Source organism: Petaurus breviceps, unplaced genomic scaffold, assembly GCF_028583685.1.
Source record: "Petaurus breviceps papuanus isolate PSGF00001 unplaced genomic scaffold, PetGlider_PUasm1.0 90681, whole genome shotgun sequence".
Lineage (NCBI taxonomy): Eukaryota > Metazoa > Chordata > Mammalia > Diprotodontia > Petauridae > Petaurus > Petaurus breviceps.
Window position 1 is genome coordinate 29230 of NW_027187307.1, and position 19011 is coordinate 48240.

The 19011-nt window shown below is 51.8% G+C and overlaps 1 protein-coding gene across 2 annotated transcripts; it reads right to left on the bottom strand.

Moving 5' to 3' along the window:
* Positions 1–632: 632 nt before the first annotated feature.
* Positions 633–16765, bottom strand: ALAS2 (5'-aminolevulinate synthase 2). 2 transcript variants are annotated; one of them, XM_069065183.1, is made up of 12 exons: positions 16735–16763; positions 12855–13012; positions 12525–12700; positions 12162–12284; positions 10381–10503; positions 9518–9743; positions 7738–7922; positions 6958–7137; positions 5604–5768; positions 4067–4335; positions 3151–3313; positions 633–1021 (listed from the first exon to the last, which is right to left on the bottom strand). In XM_069065183.1, exons 3-12 carry the CDS (start codon positions 12691–12693, stop codon positions 858–860), a joined length of 1767 nt encoding a protein of 588 aa, XP_068921284.1. In that variant the 5' UTR covers positions 12694–12700; positions 12855–13012; positions 16735–16763; the 3' UTR covers positions 633–857. The 2 variants fall into 2 exon arrangements, with proteins under 2 accessions (XP_068921284.1, XP_068921283.1); XM_069065182.1 differs by lacking the exon at positions 12855–13012 and having other exon boundaries at positions 16735–16765.
* Between the last annotated feature and the right edge of the window lie 2246 nt (positions 16766–19011).

Consider the following 19011-nt stretch of genomic DNA (forward strand, 5'->3'; position numbering starts at 1 on the left):
TGGGTATCTTGACCCCCATTTCTTGAGTTTCTAATATAGCTCATCATTGGTAGCATGCTGCAGCCTACCTAAGCCTGTCTTGGGTCTCTCTCCCTTTGGGTTATAGTTGGCAGTTAGGTGGTACAGTAAATAGAGTGCTAGGCCTAGGGTCAGAAAGACCTGAGTTCAGATGTGGCCTTAGATACTTCCTAGCTGTGTGACCCTGGGCAAGTCACTTCACCCTGCTTGCCTCAATTTCCTCATTTGTAAAATGAGCTGGAAAAGGAAATGGCAAACCACTCCAGTATCTCTGCCAAGAAAACCCCAAACAGGGTCACAAAGAGTAGGACCTGACTGAAATGACTGAACAACAACAAAATCTGATTTCTAATAAGCCTGATTCTGGAATTCCCCTGGCTGGGCCTGTTTTTTCCTGTGTAAAGTGAGTTGTTTAGACTGCATGCTTGATAAATTTCCCTTCCACTCTGACCGTCACTCTGGCTCTGACTGAAGGCCCAGGGCAGACTTGGGAATCCATCTATGTTTGAATGGCACCTTGGTCCCTCCTGGGCCATTTGGTACCTCCCAAATCTTGCATATGTGTCTCCGTATCTTTCCCCCCTGTCCCCATTGAGGAAACAGACATCTGACTATAGGATGCAATCTCTTCATCTATGATCAGTCAAGTGCGTACATGAAGTCTTACACGATTTCCCTCCCTGAGTAGCTGGCAGGGAAGCCCACTGCAAATCTTAAAGCATAGAGAAGTGAACATGATGCTGATGTGAGCCTGAAGTGGGGCCACATAGACCCTGGCAGGGCAGGGAGGCCGGGAGGCCCAAGCGAGCCCCTGTCTCCTCCCTCCCCATCCCAGGCCATCAGGCGGACACAGTGACATACTGAGGGCCCATGTTTCCAAAGTAGGAGCGTTCCCACTCACTCATGAGGTCAAAGTGCACGGGGCGGTGGCAGAAGTTGCAGGCTGGAGAGGAGACATCCTGGAGGGGCAAGCCCACTTCAGTCCAAGCCCCAAGCAGTTTCTCTGTGGGGAAGATGGCAGACAGAGTGTCAGTCAGACGTCTGCAGCCTCATGTTGTCCCAGCAGGAAGGAAGCTTAGCCTGTGCCAAGTCCAATCCTCCCCATCACCCCCAGGCCCAGCTCACCACTGAGGGACCTGAGCTCTGCCCTGTTCCCCTTCTAACCGGAGCAGGTTTCTTTCTCGCCTAACATCCCAGGGGCTCAGCACATTGACGCAGGCCTTCTCCTAGCTCACCAGTCTCAAACTCAAGCAATTCACTACCCTCAACTCTCAAGCAGGGATTCTAAGTGTGTGCCCTCATTTTTAGATGAGGACACAGGTCTAGAGCAGGGAAATGACCTTGGGTCATGCTGTCTGTACTGGAAAGATCCTTAGAAACCATGTCCCACTCGGGATTTTACAGAGAGCCAAACTGACGTTCAGAGAGAAGGCCATCACCCAGACTCCACAAGGGACAGCTGGATTTCAGCCCGGGGCCAGCACTCTTTTTTAAAAAAGTAATTCAATGATATTTTTTCCAGTTGTCCAGTATGTGATTTTTCTCCCTCCCTCCTCATCCATCTCACATTGGGCAGGGCCCTTGCTGCTAGCCATCCTGCCAATGTCTGCAGCTTGCCAGGACTCAGGCTCCCAGCCCAGTTCTGCCCTTGACTTCTGATGGGACCCTCATTGAAACCCTTCTCTCTGGGCCTCAGTTTCCCCCTCTGTCAAAAGAAAGGGTTAGAGCAGACCACCTCTAAAATCCCTTCTGTTCTGATGGTCTGTGAGGCTGAACCCGACAGTCTCTCATTGTGGGACAGAGGCGCCCTGGCTCATACAGAGCCCTTCTGAGGCTGGGCTCAGCTGCACTGGTGAAAGGGATTGTGGGCCAAAGTGGGTGAAATCACAGACCCTGAGGCTCTGAGGCTGCTTCCCCATCAGCTCTTCATCATTCCCTCTCTCTGTCTCTCTCCCTCCTTCTCTGTCTCTCTCCCTTCTCTCTATTCCTCTCTCCCCATCCCCCTTTCTCTCTCTCCCTCTGTCTTCCTTTCTTTTTCTTTCTTTCCTTTTTTCTTTGTCTCTGTCTCTGTCTTTTTCTCTCTATCTCCCTCCTCTGTTTCTCTCCCTTCTTCTATCTCTTCCTCTCTCCCCCATTCCCCTCTCTCTCTTCCTCTCTGTGTCTTTTTTCCTTCCTTTCTTTTTCTCTTTCCTTTTTTCTTTCTGTCTCTCTCTCCCTCCTTCTCTGTCTCTCCCTTCTTCTCTCTATCTCTTGCTCTCTTCCCATCCCCCTTTCTTTTTCTTCCTCTCTGCCTTCTTTCCTCCCTCCCTTCCTCCCTCCCTTCCACTGCTCCTGTGATCTGGGATTTGCCGCTGTCTCCCATGCCTGACCTCCATCTTGTAAGATCCTGCCTTGGCCATTCCTCTACATCAAATGATCAGGGTGTCCCTAAGGTCTTAAAGCTTCCAACTGCTCTAAGACTTCTGTGAGGCTGGCACTACGAGGCCTCATCCTCATTTAACAAAGAAGGAAACTGAGGCGGAGAGGCCACAGAGCTTCCCATCATGCTCTTCTCCTTCCTCCCCAGCCGTCTGCACCTGCCTCTTGGCCCTCGGCCTTCTCACTGTCTTTGTGAGTGTTCATCTTCCATTCCTCCTTTCTTGTAGTCCAAGGACCCAGATTTGAATTTCAGCTCTTCCACATACTAACTGTGTGATCCTGGCCAGTCACTTAACCTCTCGTTCCCAGTTTTCTCATCTGTAAAATGGGGATCTCACAGAGTTGTTGGCCAATGTGACTTATGAAGAGAAAGTGGTGGGGAGGCCTGGCCTCACAGGATTCTAACATCTGGGAAATCGGGGGGCTGGGCTCCATCTTTCAGCTCCAAACCCATTATCCTTTGTCTCCCTCCCCTCTCTGTGTATCTTTCCCTCCCTCTTGCTTTCCCACTCTTTTTCTCCCTTCCCCCTCTCTCTGTTTCTATCACTCCCTCCACACCCCCCAGTTACTCCTCAGTATCCAGACAGTCTGCCCGAGTGTGGACTCAGTGGAGTCTCTTTGAGCCCCCAGTTAAGGAGAAGATAAGCCAGGCCCAGGAAGGACAGGTCAGGGCCAGACAGAAGGGCAGCCCTGGCTGGGGGGGGGGCAACTCACCCACAAAGGAGTCCATCATCTGGGGGGTGTGGTGAGGAGAGGGTGCCAGCCTCAGCAGCTCCTCGCCCCTGGGCACTGTGGGGTAGTTGATGGCCTGCACATAGATGTTGTGCTTGGAGATCAGGAGGTCACAGACTTGGCTATTGAGGGCAGCATCCCCAACCTGAGACCGAAGGAGAGGACAGACATATGCTCAGTACCTCTGGTCTCTTCTGTCATCAAATCTCAGGCTCCTGGAGCAGCTCCAAGGAGTGCTTATCCAGCTTTTCTTGGAGACCTCCAAGGATGGGGAACTCACTACCTACCAACATAGCCCATTCCACTTTCAGAAAGTTTTTCCACATGTTGAGCTGAAATGTGGCCCCGTGCTCCTGGCTCTACCCTTGGGCCTATAAGAACAGGGCCAAGCCTTTTTCCACAGGATAGTTTGACAGTGGTGAGTGTGTCAGTGGGGCAGTGAAGTCTGCCTCCCCAGATCCTCTGCTTGCTACTCAGCCGCCTCCCTCAGCCCACTTGTTCGCTAGTCCTGACTCACTGGACCACCCTGCCCTTTGCTCAGTCATTCTTGCTCTTTTTCCCTCATGGAGTCCATCAGTATAATCACGGTCATGATTTCATTTGTTCCTTTTACTCATTCACTTCCTCATGACTTAATTCCCTCACTCATTTTCTCATTTATTCATCCATTCTTTGATCTATTCAGTCATTCCTTGAATTCATTCATTCACCATATTGAATAATTCACTCAGCCATCACCCTTTTTTGAGCCCCTCCTGTCCCTTGCCTAGGCTCTGGGTAAGTAGGATTCTGGAGGAGAGCAGCCCCCAGACCCCTCAGGCAGCTCAGAAGAGACCAAGATGTGGCCTCACAGGAGGGCTTAGGGAAGCAGAGGGAGGGCATCTGGGGCTCCCCTCACCCGGAGAGGGATGATGTGACTGGGGCAGACAATGACTGGAAGACCCTTGTCCATAAGCAGGTGACGCATGTGCCGGACGTTGCGCTGGTGAGCACGCCGAAGGGCTTGGCCCTCCTCACCCTTGAGGATGCGCACAGAGGCCAAAGCCCCAGCCAGCACCATAGGGGGCAGCGAGGTGGTGAAGATGAAGCCAGCGGCATAGGAGCGCACAGTGTCCACCACATCCCGGGTACTGGCAATGTAGCCCCCAACACAGCCAAAGGCCTTTCCTGTGAGAGAGAGAAGAAGTGCGTCCTCTATCTGGGAGGGAGACCACGCCCCGTGCCTCCTTGGCTCACTCTAGCTCAGAATTTGTTGTTCAGCTATCTGTGTGTACTAGAAGCAGGGGGAAATGGCAAAAATAAATATCTCTTGAATGAATGAGAGTTGAGAGAGGTAAGAAAAAAGAGAGAAGAGAGGAAGGAAGGTGAGATGTGAAGGAATTTGGAGAGGCAAGAGATGGGGAGGAGAGAAGAGGATGATGGAGGTTCTGTGGCCTGCAGAAAGATCAGGTGTGAGAGAGGCTCTTTCTGTGGTGTGTGGATGGCGTTTCCTTGAACCCCAGGCAGGGGACTGGGAGTTGTGATAAGGACATGTCTGGGGATGATTAGGTGCCCTGGGAGCTCATGACCTGTGTCTGTCCAGGCTGATTGGAGCAAGGGGCCAGGGGTGTGGCTCCACCAGCTGTTAGATGAGCCATGAGCCCTCCCCGCTGCCATGGGGCCCCAGATGGTGGGGTGGGGGAGGACAGGACAAACAGCTGAATCAGGTGCAATCCCTCTCATGCCCTCCCTTCCTTGGCCAGTCCTTTCAAACTGAGATGGGGCTTCCTCCTGCCTCACTTGGAGAATCCAAGGTTCCTCTTCCACCAGGAGAGTCAGAGAAAGCTGAGAGCTTTCTCTGGCCAAGAGGCAGGGCTTCTTCAGACCAACCTATCTTCCCCTTCCCTGTTCAGTCCTTTCAGTTGACAGGTAAACCAGCCCCAGGGTGCATCCCTCCAGATCCCCAGCTAAGTCCCCTGAAGCCATGGTAAAGCCCACTGAATTCCTAGTGAAAGAAGCCATGTGAATCTCCAGCTGTGTTCTCTGAATCTTCAGCTAAACCTGCCCAGATCTGGAAGCCAGAATTTGGAGGCAGAGGCTGTGAGTTCAAATGCTGTCTCTGCTACTACTTAATTCCTGTGTTCCCTCCTTTAGGTCTCAGTGTCCTCATGTAGCAAACATGTTGTTCAAGATGCCCTCCAAGGTCCCTTCCAGCTTCGAATTAACCTGTTTGTTTTGGGGTTTGGTTTGGTTTGGTTTTTTTAAGCAAAACCGAACAAACTCTCAGCTAAGCCTTCTATGTGCACAGGCAGAATCTGTTGGGAATTTACAGGAGACAGGGGGAGATAAAATAAGCCCCTCATCATCTGTAAGTTTCTCTTAGCAAGCCTTGGGCAGAAGGCAGGAATGGGCAGAGAATCCCTCAGTCTAACCCTTTTCCTTTCAGGGCCACTCACCTAGGGTCCCAGAGACAATGTCGATCTTATGCATAACACCATCACGCTCGCCAATTCCAGCACCCCTTCCTCCATACAATCCGACAGCATGGACTTCATCCACAAAAGTCAGGGCCCCATATTTGTGGGCTATATCACACAGCTCCTCCAGGGGGCAGATGGCACCTGTGTGGGGTGGGAGAAAGCCAGGAAGATAGATGATGCCCACAGAGAGAGTGGAAAGTAGACCAGGGCCCGGAAAGAGAAATGGGCTCAGAGAGAAATACACCAGGATGAAGAGGGAGAGAGGGAGGGAAGGCAGAGAGACAGACAGAGAAGAGAAGACTAAAACCTGTCAGAGGAGACTGTCAGGGATGCCCAGTAGACTGGCCTCCCCCTCCTCAATCCCAGATAAGGTTCCTCCCCCAAATGCCCTTTCATTCTGTCATCTAGGGACAAGGCCCGGCTCTGCTGCTGACTCTCGTCCCCAGCTGACCAAAAAGCAGCAGAATGGTTAGCCTTTGCTTTGGCTTTCTTTGTATCCCCAGCACTTGGCACAGTGCTTGGCACATGTGGGGTGCTTAATCAGAGCTAAGTGAGGCCCATCAGGCAGTGGGATGGTCACAGTATTCTTTTGAGGAAAGACGACGGGAGAGTTAGAATATCATCTCTATTGGAGAGCTGTCCCCAGGCTTTTCCAGGCAGGGGCCTGATGGGGGCGCTTTCCAGCCTAGTCTAACAAAGACTGACGATCTGACTGCACTGTGCTCCCCATGGGATCTACAGAGACAAAAGGAGAAACAGTGAACCCAGCATGTGAACAGAACAGAAAAGGAAATGACAGGGAGGCTTCCTGTAGGAGGTGGCCGAGCAGCCAGAGAAGGCTGGGTGGAGGAGTGGGCACCTTCAGACTTGGGGAAATTGAGCCCTACAAAGTTTTGGAAGGAAGTGAGAGAATACCAGGCTTGCAGAGCAGCAGGGAAGCCCCTGTGGCTGGAACAGAGAGTGTGTGAACAGGAGGGATGTGCAGGAAGCCTAGAAAGGAAGGCTGGAACAGACTGTGCCAGACTGAGGATCTTGTCTTGTGTCCTCGAGGCAATAGGGAACCACTGAAGCTTCCTGAGCAGGGGGAGTGACATGATTGGACTTTTGTGCTTTCTGGATTGGAGAAATGAGATAGGGGGATGGGTGAGAAATGTATCCATTGGAGAAATATGGCAGTGGTATGGTTTGGGCATCTTTCCCTTGGAATAATAAGGAAATGGGATGGTTAAGACATTGTTGGGACAGGCAGAATGTTGTGTCTGTTGGTGAAATAAGGTAATGAGAGGTTAGGATGTGTCTCTGTCTACCTGTGCCCCACCCCCACTCTCACCGTCCATGGAGTGCACTGTCTCAAAGGCAACAATCTTGGGTGTCAGGGGGTCAGCTTTGCTCAGGAGTTCCTCCAGGTGTTGAGGGTCATTGTGGCGGAAGACAAACTTGGGGACCCCACTGTTGCGGATGCCCTGGATCATGGAGGCGTGATTGCCTGCATCTGAGTAGATCTCACATCCTGCAGCCAGGTGAGAGCAGCCTTTCAGGCCTCAAGTCCCTGGCCCTCCCTTCGCCCCTGCCTGACCCCAACAACATATGAGGGAGGCCAAGCTAGTCCTAGGACAGAGCTGACCCAGCTGCTTGAAGTCCACTTTTTTCCAGGAAGTCTCTATTGAATCATAAGCCATTAAAGCTAAGAATTAGGTGCTTAGAAGTCAATCAGTCCTAGCCTCTCATTGTACAGAAGAGACAAGCTGGGAGAGGGACAAGGCCTTTCCCTGAGTCCCTGACACAGTAAACAGTACAGTGTGAGTCAGAGTCTCAGCCTCTCGCCCACGGGCCAATCCGGTCTCCTGCACTGTGACAGGCTTAGCAAATCTCACCAATGCACCAAGCATGGACATTAGGCAATCAGTTATGCCAAGCACTCTTTCTAAAAGATAAAACCAAAATAGTCCCTGCCCTCAAAAAGCTTACATTCCACTGGGAGAGTCCAATATGGATGCTCATTGACTCACTTGTTTGTTTCATCTTTAATTACCAACACCTGCTCCCTCTCTGCAAGGCCATGGCAGGGATGTGGTTGTGAACAGCCTGTGCCAGCTTCCCGGGGGCTCACCTGGCAGGGTCCTGGCAAGGGTGAACAATGTCGAGTCATTGGCCACAAAGCAGGAGGAGAAGAGAAGGGCGGCATCTTTGTGGTGAAGGTCAGCCAGCTCTTGCTCCAGGGCCACGTGGAACTGGCTGGTCCCAGAGATGTTGCGTGTCCCACCAGCCCCAACTCCAAGCTGCTTCAGGACATCCCTAGGGTAGAAACAGGAGAGTGCAGAGCCGCGGCTCCTTGGGGAAAGGGGCCTGGCCTGGGGGGCACAGCCAAGAGAACCAAAGAGGGCTCCCTAGAGGAGACGGGCCTTCCTTTGTGCACAGCGTGGTGCAGCACGAAGGGCCCCAGATTTAAAGTGAGCAGGACCTGGATCCAGGAACCAAATGATCTAAGGGACCTTAGAGTTTATGTAGGCCAACCCTCCTCATTTGACAGGAGAGAAAACCAAGCCAAGTTGGGAAGGGACTTGTCCAAGGTCACACAGATAGTAGGCAACGAAGTTAGTCCTTGAACCCCAACACCAAATCCATTTCTTCCAACATGGGACCATGTTGTCTTTCTCATGCTCTGCCTGAGGCCTGAGTTAGGCCCGAGTTGGAGTCTTGTTCTCTTCCCCTGACATGTGAATGGCCTCTAACTCTCCCATTTGGATTCTCAGACACTGACTCTTCAGACTCTGCCACCTCACTTTATGAAGAGGAAAATGTGGTCCCCAGTGGGGGGGGGGGGCTTGCCTAGTAGAAAGTGGCTGAGCTAGGATTTGAGCCTGGGGCATCACTCTTGTGGTGGCACTCCATCTACTGCCCCAGGCTTCTTCAACACCAAAGATCCTGGGTCCCAAGGTCCAGAGCCTGCTGTCTTTCCATTCCAACCTGGGCTTGCTCCCTAGCTCTCAGACTGTAACTGCATTTCAGACATCTCAAACGAGATGTCCAGTAAACGTCTTAGACTCAACATGTCCAAGACAAGAGCCTTGTCTTTCCCTGTTACTGTGGAGGGCAGCATTATCCCCCCAGTTCCTCAGGCTCACACGCTAAGAGGCACTGTGGCCCCCTGCCATGTCCAAGCTTATGCCAAGGCCTGCAATGTCACCTTTGTGATGTGTCTCCAGTATATCCCCTTCTCTCCTCTCACCCTGGTGCAGGCCCTAGTCTCCTCATGCCTGGACTATTGCAGTAGCTGCTAGGGGGTCTGCCTGCCTCAGGCCTATCCCCATTCCAGTCCATTCTCCATTCAGCCACTAAAATGATTTTCCCATTGCAAAGGTCTGACCCCATTATCCACTCCCCTACTCACTAAACTCCCAGTGCCTCCAAGATCACATGCAAGGTCCTCCTCCCTTTCCAGGCTTCTTCCACCTCCCTCCCCAACACATACACTCTGTGGTCCAGGGATGCTAGCCTCCTGGCTGTCTCCTGATTAGATGTTTTCAGTGGCTGCCTCACCTGTGGAATTCTGTCCCTCCTCCTCTGCTTTCTAGCTGCTCTGGCTTCTTCCAGGTCCCAGATAAAATCCAGCCTTGTGCAGGAAATCTTTCCCAATCACTCTTCACTCTACCTTTCCTCCGTTTATTATTTCCAGCTCATTTCTACCTAGTTATTTGTTTACTGTCTCTCTGTTAGATTGTGAGTTCCTTGAGGGCAGATGGCCTTTGCCTTTCTTTGTGTCCCTAATACAGGCATACAGTAGGTGCTTAATCAATGTTTTCTGACTGACTTCCTGTTTTGAGATGCTCTATTCCTCCAGCTCAGTGACCCTAACCTGCTCTGGTGAAAGGGGCCCCCTCAGCACTCACTGGGTGGCTCGGAGCACACTGGGATGCCTGCTCATGCCCAGGTAATCATTGCTGCACCAGATGGACACCTCCTTGGTAGCTAGGCCTCCCCCTTCCGAGTAGTCCCGGGCCAAAGGGTAGGCATCGGCCCTGCGGTTGACAGTCTTAAACACCCGGTACGTGTGGTCTCTCTTCTTTTCTTCAATCTTGCGGCTGAAGAAGGCATCATAGCCAAAGGCCAGGCTTCCTGTGGGGACATGGGCCAGGTGAGGGCCTGCCCCTCCCATCCAGGACTGGGGGAGCCTTGCTGCCCTCCTGGCCTGGGCCTGCAGCCCCCCTTCGAAGCCCCTCACTTCCATCTTCTCACCTTCTCTCTCTTGTACTGGATCTTTTTGTATTTTTTCTCACTCTCCACCCACTGTGTCTCTCTCCCATTTCCCCTTCTCTGTCTCTGTCTCTCTCTTTCTCTCTGTCTCTGTCTCTCTCTTTCTCTCTGTCTCTGTCTCTGTCTCTCTGTCTCTCTGTCTCTCTCTGTCTCTCTCTCTGTCTCTCTGTCTCTCTCTCTCTCTTTCTCTGTCTCTCTGTCTCTGTCTCTCACTCTCCTCTCTCTCTCTCTGTCTCTCTCTGTCTCTCTGTCTCTGTCTGTCTGTCTGTCTGTCTGTCTGTCTGTCTGTCTCTCTCTCTCTCTCTCTGTCTCTCTCTCTCTTTAGTGTCTCACTGGTCCAGGGCAGGGAGCAGTCCCTCTTGTGGTCTCAACCCACACAATGAATTTGCCTCACTCTAGTTATGCCACATTGGTCCAGGGGAAGCTTAGGGGTCTCTGTGTCTTCCTGGAGTGCTGCCTCTTCCCTCTGCACCCCTCCCTCAACTTGTGGAGAACCTACCGGGCATGTTGTCCTGGATGAGGTGGGTCATCTTGTTCTCAAGGGTCACTTTCTGCCCCTGGGAGCCCCAGAATTGCTTCCTCAGGCTGGACTGAATCTCTTGGACCAGGCAACTAATTGGAACTAGAGAGGAAAAATGAGCTAAAGAGTGGGCCCTGCTCTGAGCGATATACTGAAAAGGAAATAAAAGAAACCCAGTAAGAATCGGGTGGGGACAAGCTCCGCAGGAGTCATTAGGAGATGCCATCCATTGCTGTGTGACTTGAAGCAGTCTGAACAGCCTCTCTGAGCCCCTTCCCTCCCATAATCACCAGGGTCTCTCCCCTGTTTTTTTTTTTTAAGCAATCAGGGTTAAGTAACTTGCTCAAGGTTACACGGCCAGGTGTTTCTGGGTGGGTGCTAAGTGTCTGAGCCCGGGATTCGATCTCCAGGTCTTCTCAACACTGGAGCTGGTGCTCTTACTCGCTGTGCTACCTGGCCGCCCCTTAAAGAAAGTTTTTTGTTGTTGTTATTTTTGCTTTTTGGAGGGCAATTGGGGTTAAGTAACTTGCCCAAGGTCACATGGCTAGTTGTGTGTGTGTGTGTGTGTGTGTGTGTGTGTGTGTGTGTGTGAAGTGTTTGAGGCCGGATCCGAACTCAGGTCCTTCTGACTCAGGGGCCAGCGCTCTACTCGCTGCACCACCCAGCCGCCCCTCTCCCCTGTTTTTCGGATGAAGGAAGCAATCTCAGAATGGCTCAGTAACTTGCCCAGAACCCCCCAGGTGAGTATCTGAGGCAGACTTAGGCTCTCTCCAGGATGCCACACTGCCCATGTGGGAATCAGCAGTGGCATGGCCTTGGAATGCCTTCTGTTCTTACCCATTATCCTCTGAGCCAAGGCTCCCTGCCCAATGTTGGCTAAGCATCAGGCAGAATGCTGACTCCATCTTGTCTCCCTGCCATCTCCCCATAAAGAAGAGGGACTAGGCTAGAGGACCTGCAGCCCAAGGTTTTCCTCTCACTCCCTTATACAATAAAGTGCTCTCTAGGTCCTTTGCCAAGTTCTTGTTAGACGGGACTTTGGTAAGATGGGCTCCCCTGGAAGGGAGGGAGCTATCCAATCAGAAACTAGACAGCCACTTGAGAGACCATCTCATCCAGCCTACTCATTTCTTTTTACAGATAAGGAAACTGAGGCCTAGGGAGAGGAAGGAACTTGGCCAGGGTCACACAGGACTAGGCGTAGAAGTCAGGTGATTGGGAAGCAAGGAGTTCTTTGGTGCTGGATCTTTTTCAGCTGGATATTTTATGCACCCCCCCCCACATTCTGTGATCTGACAGGGCTCAACTCGGAGGTCACTGTCAGCTCTGAAATTCTAGGATTCTCTGGTCCAGACTCTCAAGTCTTGACGTCTTCAAGCGTCATAACAGTAACAGCGCTGACCTGGAGATTCACGCGTATCATTTCTATTTGAACCTCAGGTCAGGTCCACACAGGATGCTACAATAATAATGAGCATCCCTTCTGTGCATCTGAAGCTTAAAGTGTCAGGCAGCTGATGAGGCTCTGAGGAAGGATTCAAACCCAGGTCCTCCTGACTCCATGGCTACAACCCTAGCCATTGGGCTTCACTGTTTCTCTTCACTGTTTTCCCCCTCTTAGATATTCTGGCTTTCTCTGCTTCTGTTTTTATGATTCAGGAAGTCTGTGGCTCTTACACTGGTCTATGGCTCTGCCATTCTGGGGTTCAAAGAGTCTCTGGTTCTCACGCTCGATGACTCAGAGTAGGGGAGATCCTCACCTGCTTTGAATGTCTTGACATCCTCCTGGGTCTCAGGGCCAGCCTCCAGCACAATCTTGCTCTTACCAGCCTGTAGCTCTGATTCCATGAAGGGACACTGGCCCTTGGCCAGGGAAGGCGACCCTGTCCCAAAACATCAGGTGAGTGACTCCTGCCCAGGCCCCAGGGAAAGGGACGCCCCAGGGAGCCAGGACTGCCTCGTGAGCCTGCCACAAGAGCCCAGAGACCAGGGTTTGAGCAGCAACAGCAGCCTTCTCTTTTCTAGCCTCACCCTTCCCTCCCACATTTGGGTGCAACGCCTCCCCCTTTCAGCTGGCAGGTATTTGGGAGCAGGGCTTGGTGGCAGACCTTCTCTTTTCTTACCACAAGCCTGGAGCTCTGCCTCCTTGTTCCCTGGGCTGGATGTGGCCAGGCCCCGGGCCACCATGATGGGGCACCTTTGGGCACTGAACATCAGCTGGGGCTTTGTTTTCTTCAGGAATGTAGCCCTGTCCCAGGCCATGGCTGGGCAACGCTGTAGGAAGGAAGCCATCTTGGGTCTGCATGAGAAAAAGTGGTAGGGTTAGATCATTTCTTGACACGGGATCATCCCCCTTCTGCGTGCAGAGACCTGACCCTTCCATATAGTTGTCCCAGATTAAAAGAACAGAGCCTTGGTTTGAGGGAAAGCAGTATGGTGGCCTGGACTCTCACCTTGGCTAAGTCCCTTCCCCTCTCTGGGTTTCAGTTCTTTCTGTACAATGATGGGGTTTGGCTCTGGAAGATCCTTCTACTCCCAGTGAAAAACCTGTGTGACCGTGACCAATATGGAGACAGGCTTTGTACGTGTATAACCTCTATCAAATTGCTTGCTGTCTCAGGAAATGGGAAGAGGAGGCAGAGAGAGGATTTAGAATTCAAAAATTTTTTAAAAACCAAATGTTAAAAATGTTTTTACGTGAAATTTGAAAAAAATACTGTGTTAAGAACCTAAAAAAGAAAACCATGGGGGCAGCTAGGTGGCTCAGTGAGTAGAGCGCTGGTCCCAGAGTCGGAAAGACCCGAGTTCATTTCTGGCCTCAGACACAACACACACACACACACACACACACACACACACACACACACACACAAACTAGCTGTGTAACCTTGGGCAAGTTACTTAACCCCAATTGCCCTCCAAAAGGCAAAAATAAAAAAGAAAGAAAAGAAAACCGTGTGTGACTTGGGGCACATCCCCTCCCCCCTCTCTGCACAGCACTGGCCTGGAGTTGGGAAGACCTGAATTCAAATCTACCCTCAGGGACTAATTAGCTGTGTGACCCTGGACAAGTCACTGAACCTCTGTTTGCCCCAGTTTCCTCAACTGTAAAATGGGGATAATATCTGCCTTGTAGGATCAACTGAGAGATTTGTTAAATAAATAAATAAATTACTTATCCCCTTCCCCCATCCTTCTCCGGCCTCAGTTTCCCCTTCTACAAAATGAGGGAGTTGTTCAGGGCTGCCCTTCATCCATCCCTGTTCTCCCCAGAGGTGGGGGGCAGGCCTAGGAGACAAGTCTTTCCCCCTTCAGAATCTGGAGAGCGACAAGAGAGATAGAAAGACAGGAGAGAGACAGAGACACAGAGAGAGGAGAGAGAGAGAGTGTGTTGGGGACAGAAAGAGGTCAAAGAAGCACAAATCAAGAAAGGGACAACTGGAGAGAGATGAGGGGAAGAGAGAAGGGCAGAGATATGTGGGAGAGCAAGAAAAACCATGAGAAATAGAGAGAGGGGAAAAGAGAAAGAAAGAAAGATAGAGATGACAGAAAAACCGGAGAGAAGCCAAGAAGACGGAGGGGACAGAGAGTCTGGCATTCTGGAGAGATTTCACCCCTTCCCCAAATCTACCGGGTCCCAGAGCCCCATAAAGGTCTGGGTGGGGGGGACCTCCAGCCCTAGGGCAGCATAGGCCCAGTCTGGAGGGGGCAGATAATGGTCTCCTTGGGGCTTATCTTCCTGTTCAGGCTCACACAGCTGCATGGCCCCCACCCATCCCCATGCTTAGGAGAAGGGGGAGGCCTCGACCCTTTGGGTTTCTTGGAAAACAAATCAGGTGTGATCGAAAACGGTTCTTTTAAAGAGGAGATGGCTGAGAAAGCATCAGGCTTTGGAAGAGGGCTTTGAGATCACCGAGACCAACCCTGTATCTTACAGAAGGGGAAACTAAGACCCAGAGAGAGGATGTGATTTGCCCGAGGTCTTGCTGAGTTAATGACCAGGTCTCTGGACTGCCCAACCCAAGTTTGAAGAGTTAGTCCTTAACATGATTCTCCCTCCCAAATTGATTTGCTCCTCAGCAAGGGCTTAGGCCTAGGGAATTAAAGTTCTTAATGGTATGGTTTCAAACCCCTCAGAGGTCAGAGTGGCAAACTCACACCTTCTGAACTCCTGTTCCCTCCTCCCCTTAGGCCACCAAGAAACCACCAGGCTCCCTTTCTGCAATAATCAGTTAGACCCTGGAGGGGAAGTGGTCAGTACATGGCAAGATCAGGCCGCTTTGGATTCCCCCTGCCTCTTGTACCCTCCATCACAAAATCTTGGGGTTCCAGAATCTTCCAGTCTTATATTAGGCTCTTGTCTTAGAATCTTGGCATTCTGTCCTAGATTCCTGGACTCATCTAACTCTTGAACTATAGGCTAGTCAAGTCTTCTAATCTTTGGAGGGCTGGCAGGGGGAAGAGGTGCTGGCTTGATTTTGTTCTCTGAGGGCAGAACCTGGATGGAGGAGAAGCTTCAGAGAGGCTGCTTTCGCCTAGATGTCAGAAAAAGCTTCCTCCCAGACCAGATGGAGATGTCCCAGAGTGAGAAGGGCTGTCCCTGGAGGTAGTAGGCTCCCCCTTCACTTCCGGTCTTGAAGCAAAGTCTTGTGGGCTCTAGAGAGAATTCTCTTTAGGTACAGGTTAGCCTTGGTGGCCTCTGAGGGTCTTCCAGCTCTCAGAGAATGTCAGAGCTGGCAGAGACCTCAGAGGACTAGCATATCTCCCAGCAGCCTTGGAGGTGGAGGGCCCAGGAATCTCGGACACTGGCATTCAGATTCTTCCTGTGTGACTCTGTGTGAGTCACTTCTAACTCATTGAGCCTCAGTTTCCTCATCTGTAAAATGGGGGTGGGGCGGGTATTGAATTGAATGATTTCTAAGGTCAGGTCTCTTCCAGCTTTAAATCTATGACCCTAGGAAGTCCAAGCCTAACCCTTCTTTCACCAAAGAAGAAAACTGAGGCCCAGAGAGGGCAGGGGAGTCTGATTCACAGAACATCAGGCTTTGAAGGGACTTTAGCAGACATTGAGTTTCATTCCCTTAGGTTACAGCAGAGGAAACAGAGGCTATGAGACAAGAAAGGACTCAACCAAGGTCCCATGAACACAACTGAGGCCTCCCAACTCCTGATCCAGGGCTCCTTCTGTGGCACCACAGTGATGGCCCTTCTGATCTCTCCCCCTCTCCAGTTCGTGAACCAGTGCCCCTGATTGCTTCCCCTTGCTCCCCATCTCTCCGTGACCCAATATCCTCAATCTTTTCATTCTCCTCCTGTCATTTAGCCATGAGTTTCAGGTTTTCCCAGGCATATCTGGGCAATGAGAGAAGAGGACAGGATGAATGGGAGGAGTGGGACCTCCAGAGGCAGAAAGAAACAAAGAGGAAGGAAGAGAGGCAGAGAAGAGATAAATGTGAAAGAGATGAAAGAAAGGAAAAGACAGATGAGAAGGAAGGACCGAGAGAGAAGAAGTGGGAAAGAGAAATGAGAGCCACCAGTGAGCTCAGGCCAGGCAGAGATAGGACAGAGGAGAGGTGGACATGAATGAGGATCAGGAGGACTGAACGAGTAGGCAGAGAATCATGTTCAGTTCTAACTTTCTGTGCGTGAGAGCCCGGAAAGGAGAGAGAGGAGACAGAAAAACTGAGAGAAAGAAAAGAAAAAGAGAATGTGACAGAAAACCAGTGACTGGCAGAGAGAGAAAAACCCTGGGAGAGAGCCTGGATAAAGCCCAACTAAAACACCCCCCCCAGCCCCCCAAGGATCAGACACACACACACACACCCCAAGGATTACACACAGACACACACATATACACACACACCAAGGATCACACACACATACACACCCCAAGGATTACACACAGACACACACACCGAGGATCAGACACACCACACACACACACACACACCCCTCAAGGATCAGACACACCACACAAACACCAAGGATTACACACAATACACACCCCAAGGATTACACACACACACACACACCCCAAGGATCAGACACACCACACACATACACACACACCCTTCAAGGATCAGACACACACACATACACACCTCAAGGATTACACACAGACACACATACCAAAGATCAGAGACACACTACACACACAAACACTCCTCAAGGATCAGACACACACACACACACCCCAAGGATTACATACACACACGGACACAACCGAGAGTTTGGACCAGAAAGGAACGAGGGCAGACAAATGGCCTGGGAGACCGGCCAAAGGAGACGGAGAGCGTCTTCCAAAGAGGCGGAGGCGGAGGGCGCGGGTCCTACCTGTTGCCCTGCACTGAGGACGAACTGCTAAAGCGCAGCTGGCCCAGAGCCCGTATTTATCCAGCCCGGCCCCGCCCCCCCCCCCCCCCCGCCTCCCCAGCTCTGCGCGAAGATAACGCTGAAATGGTCGGCAGGCACTGGCCCTGCCCCGGGCCCTTGGCGCCCCTGGCCCTTGGCACTCGGCCCCTCTCCTCGCAGCCTCTGCCTCTGGCTGGCCATTTCTCGCCCCTCTGCCTCCGTGGCTCTGTCCCTGGCAGCAGGTTCTGTTCCTGTGGCTGCCTTTCTCTTTCGGACTCTCCTCATCCTCTGTCTCTCCCTCCCCATTTCCCTGACTCTGACTGTCGCCACTCCGCCCCCTCGTCCCTTTTTCTTGCTCCCTCTGTCCTTCATCTCCCCTGCCTCCCTCTGTGCCTCTGCGCCCGGCCAGCCAGGCTCAGCTTCCGCTGCCTCTGGCTCAGCCTTCCGTGTCTCCCTCCCGTGTCTCCCTCCGACTCCACTTCCCATGTTCCAGTTTTTTTCCTTGGGGCTTTTCTGTGTCTTGCTAACTGACCTTTCCTCCTTACATACTTTTTCCAGCTGACCCTGTCCTCGCCCCATTCTAAGCCCTCCCTCTAATCAGCGTGCGCACTGGCACAGAATAAAAGAGCCGCTCTCCGCCTCCAGTGTCCTCCCAGGCTGACTGCACCTCACTCCCCTTCGGGCTCTCTGTCCCCTGACCTCGGCACTCAGTCCCCGACCCCGAGCCTCTGCACGGACTGCCCTGTCCAGCGCTGCTGCCCGAAATCCCCCTTCTCCTGGACGCCACCCTCAAGATGCCAAGCTTCTTTTAGGGCCCAGCTGCTGGGGAGCCTGTGGCCATCCCTCCCCTTCCAGGCTGCCTTAGAAATTCCTGCTCCCTCAGTCATCACGCACGAGCTTTTCTGTTCGCATCCCTCCCACCCAGGGCTCAAGGACTTCTCATTTACCCCGACATCCCCAGCACCTAGCCCAGTGCCTTGCACACAGCTGGCGCTTAATAGATTCTTGTCGGATTGGACTGTGAATGCTTTTCAATGGTTTACCAGGTGTGATGAGATTATCCAAGGACCCCGACGCCTCTAAATGGTTGTGGCCCACTTTTCTTTCCCAGAGCCCCTTAAAGGTGACCTAGGGTCTTGGAGAACACTTTCAAATTGGGAGAATCCCACCCTACAGATAAAAGCCACCTTCTCTTATCTTGTTCTGCCATAGGAATCTGATAGTCTCCACTGCATTAGTCCAACATGGACAACCACCAAACCACTTAACTGAGACTGACTAAGCAGTTGGATGTGCTGGGCAGCAGGGACCACGGTCACTATGTCAGTGTGCCTTTCACGGTGTCATCAGAGGAAGTGTAACCCCTCCCTCTCTGCCCTCTGTCCCCAGCTGAGTCCCAGCCTCTCACAGGCCAATTGGAGACCCCAGTGAGGGGAACCCTGTCCACTTCCCAAGGCAGTTCAGTCTGCTTTTCCTATTTTCCTGTGCTATGATGCTTTTCTTGTTGGAATAGTTTTCCTTCTCAACGAGCCTAAGTTTGTGTCTTTATAACTTCCACTCTCAGCTCTTGGTTCTGTTCTCTGAGGTCAAGAAGAACATGGCTTGTTCCTGTTCCAGGCCATGGCTCTTTAGATATTAGAAAACTGATTGTTTCCCCTCCAGTAGGCTAAACCCATCTTTCCCACCACCTACTTCAACTAATCCTCTGATAATATGATTCTGAGGGTTTTTACTCCCTGCTCACCCTCCCCATCTGAACAATGCCCTTCCTAAAAAGTGATACCCAAATGGAACCTTGAATGGCAGATGTGGTCTGATAAGGTGTTTCTCTGTCTCTGTATCTGTCTACAGCGCTCCCAATCTCCCTGTGTATGTGGGTGCCTGCTCCCATCTCCAATTTAGGCCTCTCTTTGTCCTTCTCTCTGTCTCCCTCTCTCTGTGTCAGTCTTCCATGTGACTCTCTCTCTCTCTCTCTCTCTCTCTCTCTCTCTCTCTCTCTCTCTCGTCCTCTATGTTTCTCCATCTACCTGTCTCTCTATCTCCTCTCTCTGTGCTTCTCTATCACTCCATGGCACAGTGGCAAGCCCATGGCTCTGGAGTCAGAGAACTTGGCTTCACATCCTGCTTCTGACACTTTGTGTGACCCTGTAAAAGGCACCTGACCTCCAGGCCCTCAGCTTCCTCAATTGTGAGATGAGGGGAATGAATTGGGTGGTCTCTAAATTCCTCTCCAGCTTGAAAGTCCTGAGGATCCTCTTC